Below are 27,868 nucleotides of genomic sequence, written 5' to 3' on the forward strand. Positions count from 1 at the left end.
TCATACCTGTGCTTGGAAAATCCTTTATTTTGGCTGCTGATCCCTTATTTTCAAATCTGTAAGTTGACAGCTATGGATGGGGTGCTATGCCAAGGGTGAAAGGGGTGGGTGGGAAGCAAAAGTGAAGCACGCAAGAGGTTGCAGGTGCTCCCCCAGGTTTTGTTTCCTTGGAATGAGGGTTAGCAGAAACTGTGGCATCTTTAGGATAGTGGGTTTTATTCTATGCGCATATGCAACTTGAGTGCAAGATAAGAGTGGCTCACAGCACTAAAACCTCAGCAAACCTTGCTTGGGGCCCTCGTTTCTATGGGACCGCCTCTCCTAGTCTGCCCCGCAGAGGACCTTAAGGTCCATGAATAACCATAGTTTAGAGGTCCCAGGCCCTAAGGAAGTTAGATTATCCTCCACCAGGGCCAGGGCCTTCTCAGTGATGGCTCCAACCTGGTGGAATGCTCTGTCCCAGGAGACCAGAGCCCTTCAGGATTTAACCTCCTTCCATCGGGCCTGTAAGACAGAGCTATTCCGCCCGGCCTTTAATATGAATTTGGCCTGATCTTTTATTTCCCTTCTCTTCCCTCCCCCTCCCCTTTTATGAAGATCACCCGCTCTGAGACCCCACAGCTAATTCTCCCCTGGGCTCCTCGCTGGCCCAAGTAGGACCAATTCAGCCAGCTAGCCCTGGGGATTATCTAATTGATTTTTGATTTTTGATTTTTATTGTTATTCATGTTTTTATACTGTCTTTTATGCTGTTTTTATAGTTAAGTGTTTTAAATTTGTTGTTAGCTGTATTATTATTAATAACAACAACAACAACAACAACAACAACAACAACAGTGGTGCCCCACAAGACGAATGCCTCGCAAGACGGAAAACTCGCTAGACGAAAGAGTTTTCCGTTTTGGAGGTGCTTCGCAAAACGAATCTCCTATGGGCTTGCTTCGCAAGACGAAAATGTCTTGCGAGTTCCTGCAGGGTTTTTTCCCCTCCCCCCTTTTTCTAAGCCGCTAAGCCGCTTATCAGCTGATCCGATAAGCTGATAAGCTGCTAAAAGCCGCTAATAGCGCTAATCCTCTAATCCGTCAATGGGCTTGCTTCGCAAGACGAAAAAACCGCTAGACGAAGAGAATCACAGAACGGATTCTTTTCGTCTTGCGAGGCACCACTGTATTATTATTATTATTATTATTATTATTATTATTATTATTATTATTATTATTATTATTACAGAAGAACCTGGAGCTCTCTCCTTCTGCTGGCCAGAGCTGAAGTCATCTAAGGCTTTTCCTGAACCCTGTTATACACATTGCTCAGGGCGTCACAGAGCCTCCCGGAAGGGCGTAACCGTGCGCCAAAATCCTGCCGAGAAAAGTTGACTCAGATCCCTGAACTTGCTGGGACTTCCCAGCACATGAAAAGGCAGAAATTTATACCTAAAGGAAGAATCCCAGAGCTCTTTCCTCTGTCCTGGGGCCCAATGAGAGCTGATTGCCCTTTGCACCGAAGATTCCCTTCAGCGTGTTTGGAGGTGATGCAATGGGCTCCTCTCTCCTCTCTGCCCCCCCCCCCTTTGAGACCTAGCCCAGGGACCTAGTCGCTCTTATCAATCTTAGCCTATGCACATCTAGTCTGTGATCTCCTCCCTGAACTCCAGTTATCGTTTGCCAGATTATTCTGTTAATCATTGTCCCAGCCTACTCCCCGGAAGCCTTTGAAAGAAACAGGAGGGGGGCCCACAACTATTTACCAAACACACACACACACACACACACACACACACACACACACACGAGTTCACAGCCTAAAAAGGATGATATAGAGGTTGGGAAGGTTTTTCAGGAAAGGGAGACCAAAATTATCAAGGGAAGACAGAGGAATGGTTTCAGCATTCGGGACTTTTGATGACGATTAAACGGCGACACGGTAGAAGCTGCTGAAACTATGCAGGTGAACATTGGAAGATTCAGGGCAGATAAAAGTCCTTCATGCAGCACATCGTTGAACTATAGAACTCATTGCCACAGGAGAAAGTGATGGCCACCAACTTGAATGGCTTTAAGAGAGGATTAGACGAATTCAGGGACAGGAGAGGGTGGTTGGTGGCTACTAGCCACAATGGCTAGGCTCTGCGTCCCCGGTCAGAGGCAGTAAATGTCTCTGAACAGCAGCTGCTGCAGACCGCAGGAGGGGAGAGGGCTCGTGTTCGAATCCTGATTGAAGGTTTCAGCTGCATATAAGGTACAGCTGCATATTCCTGAGTTGCAGGGGATTGGACTGGATGACCCTCAGGGTCCCTTCTGGGTCTGTGGTTGCAGCCACAGCAAAGGTGGCATTTTTCCATCTCCGCCGTATTAAGCAGCTGGTCCCTAACCTCTCTCGCCCCGACCTTGCCACAGTGATCCATGCAATGGTCACCTCCAGGCTTGATGATTGCAATTCACTCTACGCGGGGCTGCCCTTGAAGCTGACCCAGAAACTCCAGCGGGTGCAGAATGCCGCGGCGAGGCTCCTTACAGGGTTCTTGCCACAGGATCACATTCACCCAGTGCTTTACCAACTGCACTGGTTCCCAGTGGAGTACAGGGTGAGGTTTAAGGTGCTGGTTTTGACCTTTCAAGCCCTATGCGGCCTAGGACCCACGTACCTACAGGACCGCCTCTCCTGGTATGTCCCACAGAGGAACTTACGGTCCACAAATGACAACATTTTGGAGGTCCCAAGTCGCGAGGTGCTTAGATTGGTCTCAACTAGGGCCAGGGCCTTTTCAGTACTGGCCCCGACTTGGTGGAACGCTCTGTCACAAGAGACCAGGGCGCTGCGGGACTTGACATCTTTCCGCAGGGCCTGCAAGACAGAGCAGTTCCGCCTGGCCTTTGGTTTGGACTCAGTCTGACCCTTATGTTTCCCTCCCCTTATGATTTTGATCTGTGGGCTACTTTTAAAATGAGGCTGCATTTTAAATTGTTTTTTAACCTGCATTTTAAATTGGCTTTTTTCCTATTATGTTTTTACTGTAATTTTACTGGTGTTAGCCGCCCTGAGCCTAGCTCTGGCCGGGGAGGGTGGGGTATAAATAAAATTGATGATGATGATGATTTTATAACTCAGCCATGTTAGCTAAGATTGACAGGAGCCAGAATCCAAAACTTCTGGAACATGCCGGGCTGGGGATGGCTCATGCGCACCCATGCCTACTTATGCGCAAAGCTCATGAATGCATTTTGCCACAATGCAAGCTAGAAAGCTTGTGAGTAAAAACGCTCATCTCGCCTTACTGGCCGAGGGAGCCGGCGTACAGCTTCCGGGTCATGTGGCCAGCATGACTAAGCTGCTTCTGGCAAACCAGAGCAGTGCATGGAAACGCTGTTTACCTTCCCGCCGGAGTGGTACCTATTTATCTACTTGCACTCTGATGTGCTTTCGAACTGCTAGGTTGGCAGGAGCAGGGACCGAGCAACGGGAGCTCACCCCATCGCGGAGATTCGAACCGCCAACCTTCTGATCGGCAAGTCCTAGGCTCTGTGGTTTAACCCACAGCGCCACCTGCGTCCACAAACTCCAAGATACGTACACACAATAAAATATATTGCGCACTTCCTTCACCCGTAGCAATGCAGGCTGCCTTCTCTTGCACAACACAGTGGTAGAAACTGTGCTGTGCTTCATATCATACACATTTAGGTTTCGAGGTTACCTGCCATCCGTCTCTGATCTTCTGGTTGAATATGCCGTACTCATAGCGTATCCCATAACCGTAGGCTGCGAGCCCAAGGGTGGCCATCGAATCGAGGAAGCAGGCTGTGGAAGGAGAGGCAGGGATGGGCTCAGTTCTAAACACAAAAAGGTAAAGGTAAAGGAGCCCTGGACGGCTTAGTCCAGTGAAAGGCGACTGTGGGGTTGCGGCGCTCATCTCACTTTCAGGCAGAGGGAGCCGGCGTTTGTCCACAGACAGCTTTCTGGGTCATGTGGCCAGCATAACTAAACCGCTTCTGGCGCAATGGGACACAGTAACAGAAACCAGAGTGCACAGAAACACTGTTTACCTTCCCGCCGAAGCGGTACCTATTTATCTACTTGCACTGGTGTGCTAGGTTGGCAGGAGCTGGGCCAGAGCAATGGAAGCTCACCCCGTTGTGCGGATTCGAACTGCCAACCTTCCAATCAGCAAGCCCAAGAGGCGCAGTGGTACCACAACCCAGCACAGTCATAGCTGTCAACCTTCCCTTTTTTTGTGGGAAATTCCCTTATTCCAGCACCGTTTCCCGCTGCTTCCCGGATTGTTAGATATCCCGTAGACTGTCCCTGGGACAGGTGAGGCTGCTGATCCCTTCTTTTCAAACCTGAAAGTTGACAGCTATGAGCAGAGTTCAAGAGCTTTTTTCACCTTCTCTGCTGGTATAAAGGTAAAGGGACCCCTGACCATTAGGTCCAGTCGTGGCCGACTCTGGGGTTGCGGCACTCATCTTGCTTTATTGGCAGAGGGAGCCGGCATACAGCTTCCGGGTCATGTGGCCAGCATGACTAAGCCGCTTCTAGTGAACCAGAGCAGCGCACAAAAACACCGTCACCCATAGCGCCACCCGCGTCCCTTCTGCAGGTATAAGCTGCTCTTAAAAAGGATCAATAATGAAACTGCCGTTGGGATTCTGGAGATGCAGGAAATCTGGCTTCACCATGTGGCCTACAGGAACCCTCTACCCCACCAATTTCTGTACAGGGATGGCTCCACCGAATGATGTAGCCACAGGGAAAGATGACTGGCGCAGCCCCAGAGATATGCTCAGGCCACAATCCGCTACAGCAGCCAAGACCAGCGCAGCTCTGATGAGAGTGCAGTCCAATCATGACCGAAGGCACCAGGTTGGGGAACAGATCTCTGCACACAGATCTTCTGAAAGCATCTCAGTGTTGCGATTAGCATATAAAGCCCTTAACAGCTTGGGACCAGTTTACTCACGAGATCACCTACCCCATATGTGCCCACTCGACTGCTTCGATCAACGGAATTGGCATTTTATAGGTGCCACATAATATTCCCAACTCATTTGTAAGAACCTAGTCATTCAGTGTGGCAGCATCAACACTTCGGAACTCCCTGAAAACTCCCTGCCTACTGATATCCTGCAGCCCCCTTCGCTGTATTTTTTTTCAGTGAAGACATTCTTATTTAGACAGGCCTACTCAAATGTTTAAGGGACGCGGGTGGCGCTGTGGGTTAAACCACAGAGCCTAGGGCTTGCCGATCAGAAGGTCGGCAGTTCGAATCCCTGCGACAGGGTGAGCTCCCGTTGTCCAGTCCCTGTTCCTGCCAACCCAGCAGTTCAAAAGCACGTCAAAGTGCAAGTAGATAAATAGGTATCGCTCCGACAGGAAGGTAAATGGCGTTTCTGTGCGCTGCTCTGGTTCGCCAGAAGAGGCTTAGTCATGCTGGCCACATGACCCAGAAGCTGTACGCTGGCTCCCTCGGCTAATAAAGCAAGATAAGCGCCGCAACCCCAGTCGGTCACGACTGGACCTAATGGTCAGGGGCCCCTTTACCTTACCTTACTCAAATGTTCAGAAAACTTGTAGGAATTTTAATTTATTTTAGTCTATTGTGGCTTGACCTTTTTGCATGTTTTAAACTATGGTTTTGATTTTTCAAAAAGTTATCATCTTATTGTTTTATATTTTTTGGGAACTGCTTTGAGCCCCCCCCCCAAATATAAATTTTACGAAACATATAAAATAAATAAATATTGCTTCATAAATTAACGGAGCCCTTGTGAACTGGCGCCAAGAAAATCTGGTATTTCTGAACCAAGAGAGAGGGTTCATTTTTGCTCAGATTAGTTTCCTATGCACGGTTGGAAATGGCCTCGTGATTCACACCCGTGTTTTCTCATTTGAACCCGGGCTTCAAGGCGCTCACTAGCTGAAGCAGAGATGAGTTCTGAGAAGTTACGGGCTGTCCATGTTCACAACACACATTGAAAGCACCACGATACCACTTCAAACTATCACGGCTCCCCTCAAATAATTCTAGAAACTGTAGTTTGTGGAGGCTGCTGAGAGGTGTTAGGAAACTTGTACGCCCCTCCCGGAACTATAATTCCCAGAGTGGTTTAGCAATCAATCCCTCTGAAGAGGGAACCCTGGGAACTGCAGCTCTCCAACGGGAATATGAATCTCTTAGCACCCTTAATGAACTACAGTTCCCAGAATTCCTTGGGGGGGGGGTTTCCTGACTGCTTAAAGTGGTAGCATAATGCTTTCATTGGAGCTTGGACGTCAAAGTCTCGGGGATTCTTTCAGCTAACATTCCTGCATTTCAGGGGGTTGGACTAGATGACCGCTGGGGGTCCCTTCCAACTCTACAACTTCTATGATTCCTCACTTACCTGCAAGTCTGCCAAGGCCTCCATTCCCCAGGCCAGCATCTTCTTCAATCTCCTCCAGTTCTTCTATGTCCAGCCCCAGCTAAAGAGCCACATATAGAGATTTGTTTATTTCAGTTATAGCCCACATTTTACTCCAAGCTGCTCAAGGCAGCGTACATGGTTTCCCCTCTCCCATCTCATTTAATCCCCACAACAACCTTGCAAGGTAGGTCAGGCTGAGAGGTAGCGATTGCCCCTAAGGGTCACAACAATGAGCTTCATCCCCAAGTGGCAGATTTGAACCCGGGTCTCCCAAGTCCCGGTCCAAAACTCTGACCACTAAACCACGCTGCCTCTGTGCAAAACGCTCCCAAGAGTTGTGTTTCAAGGATCAGTGAAGCCCCACAATACACACACCCCTACAAAAATGGGAACGGAAGGCAGCCAAACTGTCAAAATCTGCCGTTTTTTGCAGCAGGCAGGCTGAGGCCTGTTACACAACACAACTGCACAATTTGTTCTGGGAGGGTGCAAGTGATTTAGGCACCGTTTAGATGAGCCGTGGGCCATTAACGGAAATAAATCTAACGGCAAATAGGAGGCAACCAAGCCTCTGGGAAATTCTGCCAAGTTCCCCCGCCTGGCGCCTGTAAGTTTTCAGAGTCTTGTACTACCGGCTGTCGCTTCCAGAATTAGTTTTATTTTTTAAAGATGAAGGGGAATCGCATCTGTGTGTGCACACAAGGGGGGAAACATTGTGTGAACGGGTGTTCAGAGGCAGATCCGACTTGCCAACGGATTTGCAAAACCAGGAGCTTCTAGGAAGAGGCTTAGACTTGCTCGACTGCATCCCATGACCAGATCCGTAAGGCGATAAATTTATTTCACTTCTCAGTGGTTTCAAATTACTCTTTCTCCTCTCGATTCTGACCTGGGAACAAGAACCAACTTCAGAAGCTTACATCTGCGCCAGCCCATGTTAAAGACGGCCTGACATTTGAGACGCAACTTTCGTCTGCCAGTGTGGGGATTCAAACCCTTGTCTCCCAAATCCGGCACCCTTTCCGCTCCAAGGCAGGAGCGTCCAAGCTTTCTGGAATCGCTTCCCATACTGGCTCATTTGCCAAAGAAATGAAGTCTGGACACTGAGGTCCAGCTCCAAGGGCCTTCTGGCGGTTCCCTCACAGCGAATGTGAGAGGTGAAGCTACTGGGAACCAGGCAGAGGGCCTTCTTGGTAGTGGCGCTCGCCCTGTGGAATGCCCACCCATCAGATGTCAAGGAAATAAACAACTAACTGACTTTTAGAAGACATTTGAAGGGAGCTCTGTTTTCAACGTCTGACGTTATACTGTGTTTTAATTTGTTAGAAGCTGCCCAGAGTGGCTAGGACAACTCAGTCAGATTGGCGGCTGCTGCTGCCAATAAATAAATAATAATAATAATAAATAAATTTTATTCGCCTCACAAACCTATTATTACAGTGGTACCTCTGGATACAAACGGGATCCATTCCAGATCCCCATTCGCATCCTGAAGAGAACACAACCCGCGTCTGCGGGTCGCGATTCGCCGCTTCTGCGCATGACATCATTCTGAGCGTCTGCGCATGCGGCAAAACGCGGAAGTAACGCGTTCCGTTACTTCCAGGTTGCCGCGGAGCACAACCTGAAAATGCTCAACCTTAAGCAGAGGCTTGACAGCCATATGTCAGGAGTGCTCTGATGGTGTTTCCTGCTTGGCAGGGGGTTGGACTCGATGGCCCTTGGGGTCTCTTCCAACTCTATGATTCTATGATTCTATGAACTTAAACCCGAGGTATGACTGTATTAAAAACAACACAGAATCAGACATTAAAAACTTCCCTAAAAAGGGCTGCTTTCAGTTATCTTTTAAAAATAAAATAGTTGTTTATTGCCTTGACATCTGCTGGGAGGGCGTTCCACAGGGTGGGCGCCACTACCGAGAAGGCCCTCTGCCTGGTTCCCTGTAACCTCACTTCTCACAGGGAGGGAACTGCCAGAAGGCCCTCGGCGCTGGACCTCAGTGTCCAGGCTGAACGATGGGGGTGGAGACTCTCCTTCAGATATACTGGACTGAGGTCATTTAGGGCTTTGAAGGTCATCACCAACACTTTGAATTGTGCTCGGAAATGTACTGGGAGCCAATGTAGGTCTTTCAAGACTGGAGTTATGTGGTCTCGGCGGCCGCTCCCAGTCACCAGTCTGGCTGCTGCATTCTGGAGTAGTTGCAGTTTCCGGGTCACCTTCAAAGGTAGCCCCACGTAGAGCGCATTGCAGTAGTCCCCCCCTTCCCCCCCCCTTACCTGATAAATTGCCTCATCGCAGGCGTTCTGCAATCCCAGGTTTATCATGGTGTTCTGCAGAGTTCGGCCCATGTAGAACTCCAAGGAAAGGTAGTAAACTCTCTGGAAACGAAGAAGAAATGGTCATTGCAACTTGCCAGGATTGGAGAAGCTGGAGTTTGAACCCCGGGTCCTCTGCATAAAAGGCGGGAGCAGAGTCCTTCCCTTCGGAAGTGATCCTGAACGTGCACTCTTGATATATCAAGTTTTCAACTGTAGGGGTGCAGGTATCCAGAGTTTGGGGCTCAGGTGGAATTGCTATGAGGAATTGTGAAATATGGAACAGGCCTGTGAAAGAATTGCGTTGACTGGGTTTGATTCATTGGCAATAGTTTCTGATCGAATCCCACAAGCCTCTCCACCTCTGCCATTTGCTTTCTCTACACCTGACAGGCACGTATAAGCATTCTGAAACAGAGGCCAGTTGCTTCATCAGGCATCCTCAGTACAAAGTTGGTTACTTTGGGGTAGTTTAATCTTTAGATAGATCTTAAGGGCCAGGAAGAGAGTTCACAAGGAGATGGTAAATACTGCCATCCTGTCTCCCCTGTTTATGCCTGTTTATGACCTCTGGGGTTTTGCTGAATGAATTTTATTCCTCCTTTACTCCTATTTTATTTACTCTGGACTACTATGCATGCTCAAGTAGGAAATAGTTTCTTTGTAGTTGGACCTTGCCAAAAAAGGTCCATATAGTTAAAGCTATGGTCTTTTCACTGCATGGAAGTGAGAGCAGGACCATAAAGAATGCTGATCGCCAAAGAATTGATGCTTTTGAATTACGATGCTGGAGGAAACTCTTGAGAGTCCCACGGACTGCAAGAAGATCAAACGCATCCATTCTGAAGGAAACCAGCCCTGAGTGCTCACTGGAAGGACAGATCCTGAAGCTGAGGCTCCAAGACTTTGGCCACCTCATGAGAAGAGAAGACTCCCTGGAAAAGACCCTGATGTTGGGAAAGATGGAGGGCACAAGGAGAAGGGGACGACAGAGGACAAGATGGTTGGACAGTGTTCTTGAAGCTACCAGCATGAGTTTGACCAAACTGCGGGAGGCAGTGGAAGACAGGAGTGCCTGGCGTGCTCTGGTCCAGGGGGTCATGAAGAGTCAGACACGATTAAACAACAACAGTTTTAACTTTTGACTTTGTCCCACGTGGGGTTTTTGAAATGATCAAAGGAAATCTGATTGGTTCTTACAAACACTGTGTAAAAAGTTCTTTTGTGAATAAAACGACCTGGGCCGAGGGGTGGAGAGGAATTATTATTGGCACTCCCCCCAGAGTCTTGCTGGTCAAGCCTCGTGTGTATTCTATTAATCAGAGTCCAATCTTTCCTTTGCTTTGGGAAATGCTACATTCAGCAAACCATGGAGATTGTATTATAAAGGGAAGGAGAGAGCCGGCAGACCTAGACAAACCACAAGCCACCAGCAAGGATCAATTTGACGCAATTCATTCTCTGCCAGACATGTGCTTCGCATTCCAGGAACATTTCCCCCACCAAACTTACTCCATTCCGTCACGGTTTGTACATTGGTGAGCAAACAATCTCGTTGCCCAACACGCAGCAACCGTCTCCAGAGCCAAATGGCCGGGTTAGGATATCACCGTTTTGAGTTTGGCCCCAGCACAATTGGTGCAAACGACGGTCAGCCACCTTTAACAAAATAAAGATGACTGAAGCCTTAAAAATGACAGCTCTCCTTCCAAAAAAAAACCCCAGAAGCCTTTCTGTTAGGCATTATGTCCACTGAAATCCAAAAAAAGCTTGAGAGCCATCTTTATGTTTGCAAACACGGCAGCCAGAATTCTGGTAGCAAAAAATTTGAAACTTGACTTAATTCCTATAAAGCTTGACCGACAGGTGAAGACGATAGAATACCTGGAACTTGCGAAAATGACAGGCACAATAAGAGGAAACTCAAATCAGAAAGTGAGCAAAGTATGGACAATATTGAAATAATATTGAAAACAATATTGTGAAAATGCAATTCTCCTGACAGGTATAGACTGAATCTTGCATATTAAAGTAAATCATAAAAGTAAAAAAATTTCTTGATGTGTAATAGATATAACAGGAAGTGCGTACAGGTTAGGATTATTTAGAAGGCACGACGAGGTGATTTGGAAGTCAAAAATATGTGTGATGTTAAATGAAGTGTAGTCAATTAATGTTTAGTTGTCATTGTGGCATTGTTTTTGTCTGTTTGTGTTGTATGTTTTGCAATAAACATAATAATTTTTAAAGGGGGGGGGGAGAAAAAAGAAAGAAAATGACAGCTCTGGGAGACAGGGGCCAGGGATCAATCCAGGGCCAGGTCTGCCATTTGGGGGGGGGAAAGGAAGTTGCAGGTGATGTGCCTGGAGACACGCAGGTCCCCTGGGAGACCTGAATTCTGTGTTTTTATCTGGTATGAACCCGCTTTGTGTACAGTAACCACAAAAAAGGCATACATAAATAACCCTGCCTTGATGCAGGTATTTTTTCCGCCTGCCGCAGGGGTGATTTATTTGCTCTGCTTGGATAGTCGTAAACAGAACAAATCTTTGAAGGCACCCTATGTCTAAACCCTGTGGAACATCCACTGCTCAGAAAAGAGAGTCCACAGAAATCACTGGGATTCAAGTCAGGAGGAAACATAGGTAAAGGTAAAGGGACCCCTGACCATTAGGTCCAGTTGTGGCCAACTCTGGGGTTGCGGCGCTCATCTCGCTTTATTGGCCGAGGGAGCCGCCATACAGCTTCCGGGTCATGTGGCCAGCATGACTAAGCCACTTCTGGCGAACCAGAGCAGCACATAGAAACGCCGTTAACCTTCCCGCCTGAGCGGTACCTATTTATCTACGTGCTTTCAAACTGCTAGGTTGGCAGGAGCAGGGACTGAGCAACAGGAGCTCACCCCGTCATGGGGATTCGAACCGCCGACCTTCTGATCGGCAAGTCCTAGGCTCTGTGGTTTAACCCACAGCGCCACCCGCGTCCCTATTCAAGTCAGGAGGAAACATATTCAGTGCTAAAATATAGCCTGTTAAAATTCATAGGCTTATCCCTGCCTCTGATCGTCACTTCTCCAACGCTTATCAGGTAGTTTGGGGCAATTTTCATTACAGTGGTAGCTCGGGTTACAGACGCTTCAGGTTACAGACTCCGCTAACCCAGAAATAGTGCTTCAGGTTAAGAACTTTGCTTCAGGATGAGAACAGAAATCGTGCTCTGGCGGCGCGGTGGCAGCAGGAGGCCCCATTAGCTAAAGTGGTGCTTCAGGTTAAGAACGGACCTCCGGAACGAATTAAGTACTTAACCCGAGGTACCACTGTATTCTATTTCATTGGTTTTGTCATCTATGAGGAGCATTTGCATGAGAAAGCAGGTCCAAAATCAAATTTTAAGAGGATTTCTACTCCTGCAAGAATTGGGGGCTCATCAGGATAGCTCTGGTCCCAGTTCCCACAGTGACCAACCCCTTTGCTGTACAGGTAAAGGGAAGGGAAGGGAAAGGACCCCTGGACAGTTAAGTCCAGTCAAAGGCAACTATGGGGTTGCGGCGCTTATCTTGCTTCTCAGGCCGAGGGAGCCGGCGTTTGTCCACAGACAGCTTTCCGGGTCATGTGGCCAGCAGGACTAAGCTGCTTCTGGTTCAACGGGACACCGTGCTGGAAACCAGAGCGCATGGAAAAGCCATTTACCTTCCTGCCACAGTGGTACCTATTTATCTACTTGCACTGGCGTGCTTTCGAACTGCTAGGTTGGCAGGAGCTGGGACAGAGCGATGGGAGCTCACCCCATTGCGGGGATTCGAATCGCCAACCTTCTGATTGGCAAGCCTAAGAGGCTCAGTGGTTTAGGTCACAGTGCCACCCGCATCCCTTTCCCTTTCCCCTTTGCTGCAAAGCACAGCTCATTTTGGAAAGAATCACGGAGTTGAAAGGGACACCCAGGGGTCATTAGTTCAAACCCCCTAATTACAGGAATCACAGCCAAAGAATCCCTGGCCGATGGGAAGTCAACTTCTGTTGAAAAACCTACAAGGAAATAGCACCCACCCCTTTATGACTGAGTCCGTTCCCCTGGCAAATTGCTCTTGCCAGCAGAAAGGTTCAGTCGGAATTTTCTTTCTTGCGATTTAGATCTGTTGGTTCGGTTCCCACCCTCCCACCCTCTGGAGCAACAGAAAGCAAGATTGCTCCATCTTATAGCCCTTTGTGGATTAGGGCCCTCGTATCTACAGGACCACCTCTCCTGGTCTGCCCCGCAGAGGACCTTAAGGTCGATGAAATAACCATAGTTTAGAAGTCCCGGGCCCTAAGGATGTCAGACTATCCTCCACCAGGGCCTTCTCAGTGATGGCTCCGACCTGGTGGAATGCTCTGTCCCATGAGACTAGGGCCCTGCAGGATTTAACCTCCTTCCGTCGGGCCTGTAAGACAGAGCTATTCCGCCTGGCTTTTAATTTGAATTCAGCCTGATCTTTTATTTCCCTTTCCTTCCCTCCCCTTTTATGAAGATCGCCTGCTCTGAGACCCCACAGCTAATTCTCCCCTGGTCTCCTCGCTGGCCCAAGTAGGACCAATTCAGCCAGCTAGCCCTGGGGATTATCTAATGCTTATTACCCCTAAATTGATTTCTGAATTTTGAATTTTATGGTTATTCATGTTTTTATACTGTATTTTATGCTGCTTTTATAATTGTTTTAAATTTGTTGTTAGCCGCCCTGAGCCCGGTTTTTGAACTGGGAAGGGCGGGGTATAAATAAAAAATTATTATTATTATTATTATTACACACCCTGGCACCTGATGTGAGCTATAAATGGTGGCTCAGGGGTCACCTCTGGGTCCCAACCGATGAGGCAAGACTGGACTTTTCTAAAGTTAAAATGGGAGGCAGGGTGGAAGGTGGTTCTGGAAGTCTCTAGGATGAAGAACCGAATCAAAGATGGGAGCTGGAGAAAGGGCAGATTAGGAGCAAAGCAGCAGAGAGCCTGTCCACCGCACTTGAGAAAGGGCTTCCGACTGATGTCACAAATGGGATTACTCCTTAATCTACCAGGCTAAAGCTCTGCATTAAAGGCCGTTAACAGTCCAAAACCTGACTGAAGAGATGGTTAAGTCAATCCAATTCGAGGAGGGCAACCGGCTATTCCACGCTGGATTTAGATCTGCTTTTCAGCCTATCGCTTTTCGGGATTGGCAGTGACAAGGTCTCTTCCAGCCCTATTAAGAAGCCTATCTTTCAAAGCTGGAGAAGGCAGGGATTGAATTTGAGACCTTCTGGGTGCAAGGCATGGATTCTGCTAATAAGCCGGGCTCAGTCCTCACCACCATGAAATCCACAAGTTGGGAGGGAGAAGAAATTCTATTCCGTTTTCACTTTTTGTGCTTTTTTTGGGCATAGCATTTTCATTAAGGCTTTTGTCATAATGAGATACCGTGAAAACAAGGTAATCTAAACAAAAAGAGAAGCAGAAAGAGAAAAGGAAGGAAGTTATATGGCTTTAGTAGAAACGTTATAAGGAATTAAGTATAAATAGATTAATAGAGCATTAAAGGAAAAATAAGATTAGAATGAGTTAAGATAATTATAGGATAGAAAACAGAGGAAGATGGAAAGGAGTTCCTGAAATAATTAACAGAAGTGGAATACAAAAAGGGAGGTGTGAGGAGGTCGTGGAAATAAGTGAATGAAAGATGGGATAATGAAATTGTTTGATTTATTTTATTGTTTTTGTTTTGTAATGTTAGTTTATTGTATTGCATTGTCTTGTCTTTTTGTGTTTAAATTTTTGGAAAAGTAATAAATATTATTTTTTTAAAAAAGAAAAGCAAGGTCTCACGCAAAGGTAGCTCACCTGGGAGCTTCCCTTTCTTCTCCCAGCCTCCCACCCTGGGAGATCTTCCCTTCTGCCTCTCCTGCAGTCTTTCTTCAACCATCTATCGCCTTCATGTGCCTACCCTCATTGACCCAGAGTAAAAGGTAAAGGGACCCCTGACCATTAGGCCCAGTCGTGGCCGACTCTGGGGTTGCGGCGCCCATCTTGCTTTATTGGCCGAGGGAACAGGTGTACAGCTTCCGGGTCATGTGGCCAGCAGGACTAAGCTGCTTCTGGCGAACCAGAGCAGCACACGGAAACGCCATTTACCTTCCCGCCGGAGTGGTACCTATTTATCTACTTGCACTTTGATGTGCTTTTGAACTGCTAGGTTGGCAAGAGCAGGGACCGAGCAACGGGAGCTCACCCCGTCGCGGGGATTCGAACCGCCAACCTTCTGATCGGCAAGTCCTAGGCTCTGTGGTTTAACCCACAGCGCCACCCGCGTCCCTTTTGACCCAGAGTAGAGGGCATCAAATGCAAGGAGAATTGTAGGGTTGGAAGAGTTGTAAACAAAATCTGCCCTTCTTCTCTTATGGGGGACACAAGAGCCCTTATAGAGTCCTTTGTAGGTTCCCCATTGGTAGGAGAAAATAACAAAGGCTGACCAGAGAATATTGAGAACCAAAGCAGCTAGTAAGCCTGATCTTTATTGATCTGTTGCAACAGGGTGCTCCCCTCACCCGCAGGAGGACAGAGGAGGACCCAGAACCAAGGTGTGGCTGCCCTTATATCGACATTTTAAATTCCCTGCCATGGAGCTCAAGATCACCCCTGCATACATCAAACATACATCCCAGAAGGGGTGTAACCTAAGACCACCCCCCACAAACATCATACCTATGTCACAGAAAAGGCGGTCTACAACAGAAATCTGAGTGCGTTGTTTATCTCCTGTCTGCCAGGTTATCTGATAATGCCTTATCTGATTGCCTTTCCTGGTTATCTGCCCATTCCTTTGAAATGGTGATTCCCCAATTCTTGAGACAATGGGACAGTTCCCTCACCCCCTCCCTCCTTGCAGAGAAAGCATTTGGTCAGCTTGGGAGTCAAAATGGTTTCAGGTCAGTCTTCCTGTGCTGCTCCAGACATGTGGTCCACATATCTATGTACGTGCTTGGTTGGTACATTTATTATATATATATAAGACCTTAATTTTTTTATTTCAGAAGGTACCCTGAGGATCATCTAATCTAGGCATGTTCAACTCCCAAGAGACTGTGACCTGCTCCCGGTATTAAAAAACTGGCAGTGATCTACCCATTGGAGGGAGGAGGAGTGTTCTTGGGGTGGGTGGATTGGCCAGAGTTGCTGAGGTTTTTTGGGGGAAGATTGCACAGAGGGGTTTTTTTAGCTTCCCCCCCCCCGCCGTAACTTTTTGTACACAATAAGGATCCCACAATCTGCCAGGATCAGCCAGGGATCTACCTGATCTAGTCCAACGCCCTGCAATGCAGGAATATGCAGCTGTCCCTTACAGGGATCGAACCTGCAACCTTGCCATTGTGAGCACCATGCTCTAACCAACTGAGCTATCTAGGTGGAAAAGGAAAACAGAGCAAAACTAAACAAAGCAAAAGCAAAGGGAGGGAGGAATAATAATAATAACAATAGAATGAAAAGAGAAATAAATAAAGTAGACTTCTGCAATTCTGTTTGCAATTTAAAGAGAAACCACCTACGTAATTTGCACTTCTAGCGGCCCGTCTAGTCCAGAATCCTATTCTGATAGGAATATGAGAATATTCCTGATATTGGTGCCAACCAGATGCCCCCATGGGAAACTGTCAGGCGGCAAGGTGGTTGCTCATGAGTAACCAGGCAGGACTCCGACCTGTCATTTGCAGGTTTTTATTTGTGCAAACTATTTACAGTGCAGGACCACAAAGTTCATGTCCGTCTTAGTCACTTGCAGATTCTGGGAGTGGCCCCTTCCGGCTTCCCCCCCCCCCAACATAAGAACTTGGGCACCCCAAATCTCTGCCTCCCCTCCTTCCGTTTCACCCCTCTGCGCAAGCAGGGCGAAAGTGTGTGCCTCCTGGCTGGCCGTGCTAGGTGAGGCGCTTAGGATCTCAGTAACATCTTTGAGCCTTCCATCCACCCGGCTAACTCTTTCCCCCTCTGCTCCGCTGAAGGTGTGGTTTTCCTTACTGCCAGATGAGAAGCTGCTTCTCAGAATCTGCGGAGTATCCCCCTGCCTCCCTCCCCGTTCCAATGACAGTCTCCTGACAGAAACCAGCAAGGCACCAAGGATTAAGGCTTTCTGGGAAACGATATATAATGAGCTGAAAAAGGTATTTAAATATACCTTCCCGAAGAAACCAGAGGCCTTCCTCCTGGGCATAGTTGACCAATCGGTGTTAAAGAAGGATAGAACTTTCTTTATGTATGCTACAACAGCAGCAAGAATCCTTATCGCAAAGCATTGGAAGACACAAGAGTTACCCACCCTGGAAGAATGGCAAATGCAACTAATAGACTATATGGAGATGGCGGAAATGACTGGCAGAATCCGAGACCAGGGAGAAGACTCAGTGGAAGAAGATTGGGGGAAATTTAAAACCTATTTGCAGAAATATTGTAAAATCTCTGAATGTTGATGACATTGAAATGAATTGCTGGGGTTCTAGCAACAAGGTAAAATCTAAGATTAAACCAACAACAGATAAATTAATGGGATTTGAACTTGCTGAACCAACTTTTAAAAGGGATACAAGAACGGGAGACGTGAGGAAGTCAGGAAAATATGTGAATTTAAGATGTAAAATCAAGAAAGAGGGAATTTCTGTGTTTTTTCTATATGTGTTTTTTCTTTTATTATTCTTTGTATTTTGTATTTTTGTGTTTAATGTTTGTATTTTTGTATTTTGTAGTATGTATTTTGTGTCTTTGTATTTTTTTGTCTTTGTATTCTTTTATACTTTGTATTGTTAAAATCTAATAAAAAAATTACATATTAAAAAAAAAGAAACCAGCAAGGCACAAGAACAGTTCTCCACTCCTGAGATTTCCAGCAACTGAGTTTCAGAAGCTCTGCTGCCTCCAAGCCTCCAACTAAAACCCAGCCATCCTTCAAAATCTGCATTTTGTGAGGCAGCCCTCCAACCAGCAACCGGAAACATGGAGGCATTCAGAAAAAGTGCGCGTAAAAATGTGCGAACCTAGACAGCATCTTAAAAAGCAGAGACATCACCTTGCCGACAAAGGTCCGTATAGTTCAAGCTATGGTTTTCCCAGTAGTGATGTATGGAAGTGAGAGTTGGACCATAAACTAAGGCTGATCGCCAAAGAATGGATGCTTTTGAATTCTGGTGCTGGAGGAGACTCTTGAGAGTCCCATGGACTGCAAGAAGATCCAACCTCTCCATGCTGAAGGAAATCAGCCCTGAGTGCTCACTGGAAGGACAGATCCTGAAGCTGAGGCTCCAAGACTTTGGCCACCTCAGGAGAAGAGAAGACTCCCTGGAAAAGACCCTGATGCTGGGAAAGATGGAGGGCACAAGGAGAAGGGGACAACAGAGGATGAGATGGTGGGACAGTGTTCTCAAAGCTATGAACATGAGTTTGGCCAAATTTCGGGAGGCAGTGGAAGACAGGAGTGCCTGGCGTGCTCTGGTCCATGGGGTCACGAAGAGTCGGACACGACTAAACAACTAAACAACAACAAAAATGTGGAAGCTAGCATGAAAGGTGAGTGATAAAGAGGGCTGGGTCAAGGACTCAAGTTTCCTGCCTAAAAGACTGTCAGTGTCCGAGTAGGGAGAGAGACCAGGGTGTTGAAGACATCCCACTTATTTGTGTTAGAGACATTACACAAGGCACATGTTGCACAACTGTGTCATGTGTGCGTATATAGCCAGGTCCCCAAAAGCAACAGGAGGACAGCCTTGCAGGGTACCCAAGCTGCTCCTTTTTGTCCTGCCACACACATTGCCAAGCAGAACACCCTGATCTCGGACCTCACCCTGGCTGGAACAATGGCGCTGGTTTCACCTGGGAACATCGCCTTTCCCCCTTGAGGAGTGGCTGCATGCAAAGGCATGTGGCTCTTGCAATTCAACCAAGGACGGCACATCCATCACCACCTCAAGCCTGTCTGTTTTTCCAAGGACCACACCTAACACTGCCAGGTGAGAGTCTTCAAGAAGCAGTCAAGGGGTGATTTACACACCTGCACAGACCCTCTGCCGATTTATTAATCACCTTCTAAATCACCGCGCCAAGGCAATTTCCATGTACGATAATTTAAAGAAGTTAGATCCTGGAACTCCTTGATTTTTCAGCATGGGAAGTTTGCCCCTGCTTATTTTAAAAATATGTAACTCACCTGTTCAAGAAACAAAGGCCTGCTAGCAATCAAAAGCATGTTATATAAACTATGGAATGATCCACAATTTAACCAAATCATAAATAGAAATCTGAGTCCCGATGGACCAGGTAAGCAAGAGGCTGCTGGACACCAGGCCAACGTTAGTTCAGGTTGGTGGTCATCTCTGCCTACTGTGGCAAGGAGTTCCACAGCCCAACTGTGTCAAAACAGCAATAAGAGCCGCTTTCTGGCTTGCCCCGCATGTCTCACCTTGGGGTCCTTCTCGTAGTAGTACTGCTGTGTGCGGATCCACCTGCCCACCAGGTGATCGCGGACGGTGTGGGCCAGGGCAAAGTAGTAGTCACGATGGGTGGCCACATTGCGGTCTTTGACCAGGGTGAAGTGGAGGTGCCGGTTGAAGCCTTTCTTCAGCTCCGCCACGTTCTCCACGCCGACGATGCCACGGATACTGATTTGCTTCCGCTTCTCCTGGTCCGTCAGAGGGCGAGACATGGCTGTCGGAGGAAGGAGACGACAGCGCTGGGTGCCCTTCGCACAATACGGCCCAGCCGCCCAGAGAGAGAGAGCGGCCGGGAAGGCACTGACCTCTGGAGCTCCCGGCCAGTGACCGGGTACAGCCCTTTCCTGTTCAGGCCAGCCTCCCTCCTGTTCTGCCTCCCTCCGTGGGGCTGAGAAGCGACTGAATGAAGGGAGGAAGAGCAGGAGGAGTTTGGTTTAAAAGTGAGCTCGGCTCTGAAAGCAGGGAGACTGCCCCTTTCCTGGACACAGGTGGAATTAGGGCTTTGGGCTGGCGTTTAAATTCCTTTTCTTTCTTTCTTTTTATTTTGTTAGATCATTTTTATTAATTTTCCAAATAAAAGACATCCAATTAACATATCAAATCATAATCCAACAAAACTAAAATAAAAAAGGTCAAATTATCTTCTGAATTGTAATTATTAATTGTACGACTTCCCATAGTCTGAACCTTGAAGCATGTCCAAGTCTCAATCCTGCCTTTCGTCGATATTTCCACATCTCGATGTTAACTCTCCAATTAAGTTCCTAAACTTAAATTACAAAATTACGCAAGTTTCACCTTCTTCTTTTTTTTGCATCCTGCGGGTTCAGGTTGAGTGGCGCGCTTCTATGAGAGGTGCAGGAGATTGGGGGGGGGGTCTGGAAACCGGGGGAGGGAGCCGACGTCAGTTATTGCAAACACTGCATTGGCAACCGGGTTTGCAAAGGTGGGATATTGGGGTTGCAAAGGTGGGAAATCAGAGCTTGGGGTGTAGCACCTCAGATTGCAAAGGCAGGCTTACATGATGGAATACTCTTACATATGAACACCCACGCACCCTGTACCTAGGCAGCTGGCATGTCATATAATAATAATAATAATAATATTTTTTTTAATTTATACCCCACCCTTCCCAGTTTAAAAACCAGGCACAGGGCAGCTAACAGCAAATATAAAACAATGATTAAAATGCGACTTAAAAACAGCATAAAATACAACATAAAATGCCGCATCAGCATCAATAAAATTCAAAAATTCAGGGGTCATTGGGGGAGGGGAACCCAGTCAGTAGACATCAAATGATCACCAGGGCTAACTGGCCAAGTTGGTCCTACCGGGCCAGCAAGGAGACCAGGGATGAATTTAAATGTGGGGTCCCAGAAAGGGTTTCTTCATAGAAGAGGAAAAGGAAAAGAGAATAGAGGATCAGGCTGAATTCAAATTAAAGGCCAGGCAGAATAGCTCTGTTTTACAGTGGGCTGCGGGAGGAGATCAAGTCCTGCAGGGCCCTAGTCTCGTGTCAGGCAGAAGGGGGTCTAGAAGAGTATTATTTTATAGGAACTCTCAAATGCAGCCTGAAGTGTTCTGCCCAAACCCAGATTACACGCTTCAGTGCTAACCAGGCCAGTCACAACGACAGAGAAAACCTTTTCTGTCTGAGAAAGAGGGGAAGTTGCCAGGCAGCAACTTTAGACACAGCAAGAAAAGAACCTCAATTTCCTCCTTCCTTTCTGCACACGAGTCCTGGACCCCCGTTTGGGCTTTCATGAAAGCCCAGATAAATTGGTTGCAGCACAATGGGCTACGTCTCTCTCCAAACCCCTTTGGACTTTGGTCAGTTCACAGAATCCTGGAGTTGGGAGGGACCCTGAGGGTCATCCAGTCTAACCCCCTGCAAGGCAGGAGACTTTTGCCCACTGTGGGACTCGGAGACCCTGAAGAGTCTCATGCTATCCCAGTGCGAATATTTTATTTCCGCTTTGGTTATTGCAATCTATATCTTGCCCTTCGTCCCAAAGGAGTCCAGGGTGGCAAGCAACACCATTTGCAAACATGAGAACGTAACAAAGTAGCCTACTGCAACAGGCCCAAGGCCCGTCTAGTCCAGCATTTTGGACCCGGGTGCAACAGCGGGGCAGTTTTCAAATCAAAAGTCCACCATGCAAGCAAGATGGGTTTCCTGCTTGACTGCAGACCAGCCTTCCCCAGCCTAGCACCCACCAGATTTTTGGACTACAACTCCCATCAGACTGGAGAATAAATAAATTTATTTACTGCTTGCAATCCAAACTGCAAGCTTCTCTCCGGTGTAGATCCTTTGGTGGTAGCCTCATTTAATCCTTGCAACAGCCCTGTGGGGTGGCTAGGCTGAGAGGTCTGGCCCAAGGTCACCCAGTGAGTTTCATGGCTGGCTGGGGATCTGAACCCTGGTCTCTCCCAGGTCCTAGTCTAACCATTACACCACACTGCCTCTTGATGCAGAAAAGTCAAATTCAGTCCCTTTCCAATCTAAAGACCGTGATCAGTGGGACAAGACACCAATGTAGAGATCCCCAAAGCAATTCAGGCCTCGGGTTTGAGAAGGTCCAAAATCAATGAGTTTAACTGGTCCTGGGAAAAGCCCCACTCTTGGGTCAGAGAGGGTCGGTGGCAGAAATAACACCCTAGGCAGAGGCATTTTTACTCAGGAGACCTCACTTGCTCGCGAGTAAGCATACTTGGGATTGCACTGTGTAGCCCCAAATCTAAGCACGCTTACTCCGAATTAACTCCCACTGCGTTCTATGCGGGTTACTTTCCGGCAAGTAAGTGCGTCCACGGAAGCGCAGCGTCACTTCTGAGCTGCCTCTATGGGGGAAAGATTGAGACCTTTAAAGCGGATGAGGGGCTCTTTCCCCCCAGAGAACGCGCATCCGACGGAAGCGTTCACACTCCTCTTGCGGACCTCAGAAGTGCAACACGCCTCTTTCAGAGTCACGTGTGAACTGTGGGTTTTTTGCCTGGCAGGCAAGGAAAATCACTTAAACAGAACCGCCTGCACTCTTCCCTTCCACTCTTCCGTGGGGAGTTGGGGGGGGGGGCAAAACATCCTTGAAGAAAGTTGACCCCCCTCAGAAGGGGCTGCAAGATTCGAGGTGCGCGCATGAGTGGGGGGGGTCCCCCTCCTCCCCAAGGAAGTGCCTCCTTGCACCCGAGAAAGTTCAGAACCAACCGCTTACCTCGCTTCTACCCTGTGCGCTTTTACGCACCGTTTGCAGCAGCGCCCACCCGGACCGCTCCCCTTTCTCCCCTTGCGCGCTTACTTGCGAGGGGCAGGGGGGGCACCCTCCCCGCCCCCAAATGCCCCCAAAACTTTCTCCCCTGGGGCGTGTCCTGCAGGACTTTCCCTTGCTTCCTGCCCCCCAGGGAGCTACGCCAAGCAGGACAAGCGCCGCGACAGGCGTCGCCCATCGCGAAGCATTTACCTGCGCTGGATCCCGGGGCGTCGGAGGATGGTGTCCCCTCTCTTTTCGGGGTTCGGTGCTGCGCAAAGGCGCTTCGAGGATCTTTCCCGGAAAGAGCCAAGGCCCGCCCCCGCCCCTCTTTTTATAGGCTGCCATTGGCCGAGGCGGACGCCTGTTAGCCCCGGGACCCTCCTCATCGCTGGACAGGGAAGTTTTCTTGCCCGAAGGGGCGGGCGGAGCAGCGCAGCCCTGGAATGGGGAAGCGGGGCGGGATCGGGCTCCGGACTGGCTGCCGCCCCTCCCGCGGTGCTCCTTCTTCCCTCCCAAGCCGCTTTGGCGTTGCTTCGGTTGCAGGAGGGATGGCAGGCGCAGTCAGGAGTTTGCCAGGCCCCGAGGGCAGGGCGGGCGGACAGGCAGGGACGTGAAGCGGAAATCGGCGGCCCTCACCCCCTCTTTACCCGAGAGTAAGCCCCATTGAGCTCAAAGGGCCTTACATCTGAATAGGCAAAGCTATTGGTTCGTTGGTGAACCAGCTCCGTGCCAGATTTAGGTTACTAAGCGATTTGCACGCATGGCGTTTAGGGCGTCTGGATTAAAAGACGCAGTGAAACGGCACCGTGGGAAAGCGTTGGGGGAGAAACGTCCGTGGTTAAAATAGGCATTTAAATGTTGCACGGTGAGGAAGGGTGCGGGGCGGAAGCTGCTTGCAAAAGGATAAGAGCTTATCGGTAGGCAGTTGCAAGGGTTCCTCTTTCTTTCCCACCCGCCACCTTTAATAAATAGTCAGAATTCAGCAGGACAAGTTTCCATCCATCTTGGATGGATGAGAAACGTTTTTCTCCCTCTCTCATTATGCAAGAACCGGCGGACATCCTATGAAGCGGAATACCAGCAAAGTCAGGGCATTCACAGTTGAGCTAGTTCTAATCTGTTTCAATCTGTGTGGAGGACTCTCTGGTCCTGAATGGGGCAACTGTGCCCCTGAAGGACCAGGTGCGCAGCCTGGGAGTCATTCTGGACTCACAGCTGTCCATGGAGGAGCAGGTCAATTCTGTGTCCAGGGCAGCTGTCTACCAGCTCCATCTGGTACACAGGATGAGACCCTACCTGCCTGCGGACTGTCTCGCCCAAGTGGTGCATGCTCTGGTTATCTCCTGCTTGGACTACTGCAATGTGCTCTATGTGAGGCTACCTTTGAAGGTGACCCGGAAACTACAACAAATCCAGAATGTGGCAGCTAGACTGGTGCCTGGGAGCAGCTGCCAAGACCATATAACACCGGACTTGAAAGAACTACACTGACTCCCAGTACGTTTCCGAGCACAATTCAAAGCTCTGCTGCTGACCTTTAAAGCCCTAAACGGCCTCGGTTCAGTATACCTGAAGGAGCATCTCCACCCCCATCATTCAGCCCAGACACTTAAGGTCCAGCTCCGAGGGCCTTCTGGCGGTTCCCTCACTGCGAGAAGCCAAGTTACAGGGAACCAGGTAGAGGGCCTTCTCGGTAGCGGCACCCGTCCTGTGGAACACCCTCCCACCAGATGTCAAGGAGAACAAAGAGCAGCGGCCGCTCCCAGTCACCAGTCTAGCTGCCACATTTTGGATTAGTTGTAGTCCACGGGCAGGGAGGGTCTCAGCCTGTGTAACAGATGCTCTGATAACCTCTAGGTTAGATTACTGCAACACATTATTCATAGGCCTGCTTCTGAAGACGATTCGGAAACTTCAGCTGGTGCAGAATTTGGTGGCTCACTGGGGCAAGACAGTTTGAGCATCTTACGCCTATCCTGGCCCAACTCTACAGGCTACCAGTTAGTTTTCAGGCCCAGTGCAAAGTGCCGGTTTTGACTTACAGTGGTGCCTCGCAAGACGAAAAGAATCTGTTCTGTGATTCTCTTCGTCTAGCGGTTTTTTCGTCTTGCGAAGCAAGCCCATTGAAGGATTAGCAGATTAGCGCTATTAGCGGCTTTTAGCGGCTTATCTGCTGATCGGATCAGCTGATAAGCGGCTTAGCGGCTTAGAAAAAGGGGGGGAGGGAAAAAACCCTCGCAGGAACTTTCAAGACATTGTCGTCTTGCGAAGCAAGCCCATAGGAGATTCGTTTTGCGAAGCACCTCCAAAACGGAAAACCCTTTCGTCTAGCGGGTTTTCCGTCTTGCGAGGCATTCGTCTTGCGGGGCACCACTGTATATCCGACTTCAGCCCGTCCGCTTGAAGTCCTTAAATGGCTCAAGCCTGCGATACTTCAAGCACCGCCTCTTCCCATATGAACTCACCTGGACCCTGCAATCATCTTCTGAGGCCCTTAGTTCGTGTGACCCTCCCCTCCCCAAAAGCTCCAAAGCATGGGAACTTGAGAATGGGCCTTTTAAACAGTGGTTCCCTGTTTGTGCAATGCTCTCCCCAGGGAGGCTTGGCTGGTGTCTTTATCATATACCCTTAGGCATCAGGTGAAAAAAGCAGGCTTTGGTCTGATGAACATCCTATACCAGAGCTCTCCAGACTGGCCGTGTGTCGCCTGCAGTGTGTAGGTGTGTCGCACAAACGCTCCGTGTGCTCCTTCCAGGGATGGAAAAGGGTGTGTGTTTTTTAATTATTAATTTTTATAGAATTTTACAAGAAAAGAAAGAGAAAGAGAAACAAAGAACAACACATAACACTGTAAACACATTTATATACATGTTTTCCAAAATGCAAACTAAAATAAAATAGAAAAGACCAAAGCAAAAAATACTTTTCATAATCAATAATATTAGCAAATTCATGCTTCAAGCATTACAATATATAAATCCTATTTAAAATATTATAAAAGTCTTCCACTGCATTCCACTCTTAGTTTTCTTACTTGCCTTTACAACTGTTCTTCAATCATTTCCCTTCCTTAGGTTCTTTCATAATCCATCAAATCTTTATGTTCTCTATATTCTTCACAAGGTTAGTCTAAGCACAAACTAGTAAAACTGATTTACTGTGTCGCGAATTGATGCATGTCTACAAAGTGTGTCACCAAGATGAAAAGTTTGGAAAGCTCTGTCCTGTACACTTTTAAATGTGTTATGGAAGGGCGGGGTGAAATTATGGGTTTGTTTTCGTTCTTGCTTTTTATGTATTTTGTGATTTTTAAAAAAATATTGCATACAAATTTAAATAATAATAATATAAATAATAAAATAATAACAATGACTCCCTCAGGAGGCAGTGATGGCCACTGATTTGGATGACTTTCATAGAGGATTAGACAAATTGATGAAGAGGGAGGCCATCAATGGCTACCACGTTTTCTCTCACTGTCAGAGACACTAATGTGGGGGAGGGAGACAGTGCTCCTGAAGGTAGGAGTCTATCAATTGATGAAGATGATCATCCAAATGTCATAGACCAAATGGAGCAAACAGCACGCAGACCTAGTGGTGGGAGGAAAAAATCCTTAAATAAGAGACTCGGGGGAATGCTTAATGGACTTCAATGTCTGTACACTAATGCGCAAAGCATGGGAAATAAACAAGATGAGCTTGAGCTCTTGGTACAGCAAACTAAATATGACATAATAGGCATCACTGAAACCTGGTGGGATAAGTCCCACGATTGGAATGTAATAATGGAGGGATACAATCTATTTCAGAGAAACAGACCAGACAAGAAAGGAGGAGGAGTGGCGTTATATGTCAGGGATGTGTATACCTGAGAAGAGATCCAAGATTTAGAACCTCAAAGCCAAAGTGAGAGCATTTGGGTCAAAATCAAGGGAGAGAGGAATAACAGTGACCTCACTGTGGGAGTTTACTATAGATCCCCAAGCCAAATGGAAGACATAGATGATGCCTTCCTGGAACAGATGGCCAAGCATGCAAAAGGAAGGGAGATAGTCATAATGGGGGACTTCAATTAGCTGGATATTTGTTGGATGTCAAACTCAGCCAAGAGCATAAGGTCAAACAGATTCCTCACTGGCCTTGCAGACAACTTCATTGTCCAGAAAGTGGGAGAAGCAACAAGAGGAACAGCCATTTTAGATCTGGTACTAACCAATGTTGATGACCTGGTTAGTGGGGTAGAAGTGGAAGGATCATTAGGCGCGAGTGATCATGCTCTTCTGAAGTTTACTATACAGCGGAAAGGAGCAGCCAAGCATACTAGGACTCAATTTCTTGACTTTAAGAAAGCCGACTTCATAAAACTTAGGGAAGTGCTGGGTGAGATCCCATGGACAGTAATACTAAAAGGAAAGGGAGTTCATGATGGCTGGGAGTTTGTTAAGAGGGAGATACTAAAAGCACAACGTCAGGCAATACCAATGAGACGGAAACATGGAAGGTGCCTAAAGAAGCCAGGGTGGCTATCTAAAGAACTTTTAACTGAATTAAGATTAAAAAAGGATGTGTAAAAAAAATGGAAAAGGGGGGAAACCACCAAAGAGGAATTCAAACAAATAGCCAGCACGTGTAGACACAAAGTCAGAAAAGCTAAAGCACAGAATGAACTCAGGCTTGCTAGAGAGGTTAAAAGCAACAAAAAAGGCTTTTATGGGTATGTTCGTAGCAAAAGGAAGAACAAAGAAACAGTGGGGTCACTCAGAGGAGAAGATGGTGAAATGCAAACAGGGGACACAGAAAGGGCTGAACTCCTCAATGCCTTCTTTGCCTCAGTCTTCTCCGATAAAGAAAACAATGCCCGACCTGAAGAATTTGGAGCAAATGATTCAGCAAAGGAAACACAGCCCAGAATAACTAAGGAGATAGTACAAGAATACTTGGCTAGTTTAGATGTATTCAAGTCTCCAGGGCCAGATGAACTGCATCCAAGAGTATTAAAAGAACTGGCAGATGTGATCTCAGAACCACTGGCAGTCATCTTTGAGAATTACTGGAGAACAGGCCAAGTCCCGGCAGACTGGAGGAGGGCAAATGTTGTCCCTATTTTCAAAAAGGGGAAAAGAGAGGACCCAAATAATTACCGCCCAGTCAGTCTGACATCAATAGCAGGGAAGATTCTGGAGCAGATCATTAAGCAAACAGTCTGTGAGCACCTAGAAAGGAATGCTGTGATCACCAATAGTCAGCATGGATTTCTGAAAAATAAGTCATGTCAGACTAACCTGATCTCATTTTTTGACATAATTACAAGCCTGGTAGATGAAGGGAACGCAGTGGATGTAGCCTACCTTGATTTCAGCAAGGCATTTGACAAGGTGCCCCATGATATTCTTGTAAAGAAGCTGGTAAA

The 27,868-nt window shown here is 47.7% G+C and overlaps 1 protein-coding gene across 1 annotated transcript in view; it reads right to left on the reverse strand.

Moving 5' to 3' along the window:
• PYGL (glycogen phosphorylase L) overlaps positions 1-22,824 on the reverse strand; it is a 62,267-nt gene extending 39,443 nt beyond the window's left edge. Inside the window, exons 1-5 of the mRNA XM_082217061.1 lie at positions 22,667-22,824; positions 19,172-19,416; positions 8,684-8,785; positions 6,381-6,459; positions 3,695-3,798 (exon numbers count right to left, since the gene is read on the reverse strand). Coding sequence (XP_082073187.1) covers positions 3,695-3,798; positions 6,381-6,459; positions 8,684-8,785; positions 19,172-19,414 — 528 coding nt within the window. The 5' untranslated portion in view covers positions 19,415-19,416; positions 22,667-22,824. The remainder of the gene's footprint in view (positions 1-3,694; positions 3,799-6,380; positions 6,460-8,683; positions 8,786-19,171; positions 19,417-22,666) is intronic.
• Positions 22,825-27,868: the final 5,044 nt, after the last annotated feature.

This window comes from Podarcis vaucheri, assembly GCF_965113315.1.
Source record: "Podarcis vaucheri genome assembly, chromosome: 1".
In the NCBI taxonomy this organism is placed as follows: Eukaryota; Metazoa; Chordata; class Lepidosauria; order Squamata; family Lacertidae; genus Podarcis; species Podarcis vaucheri.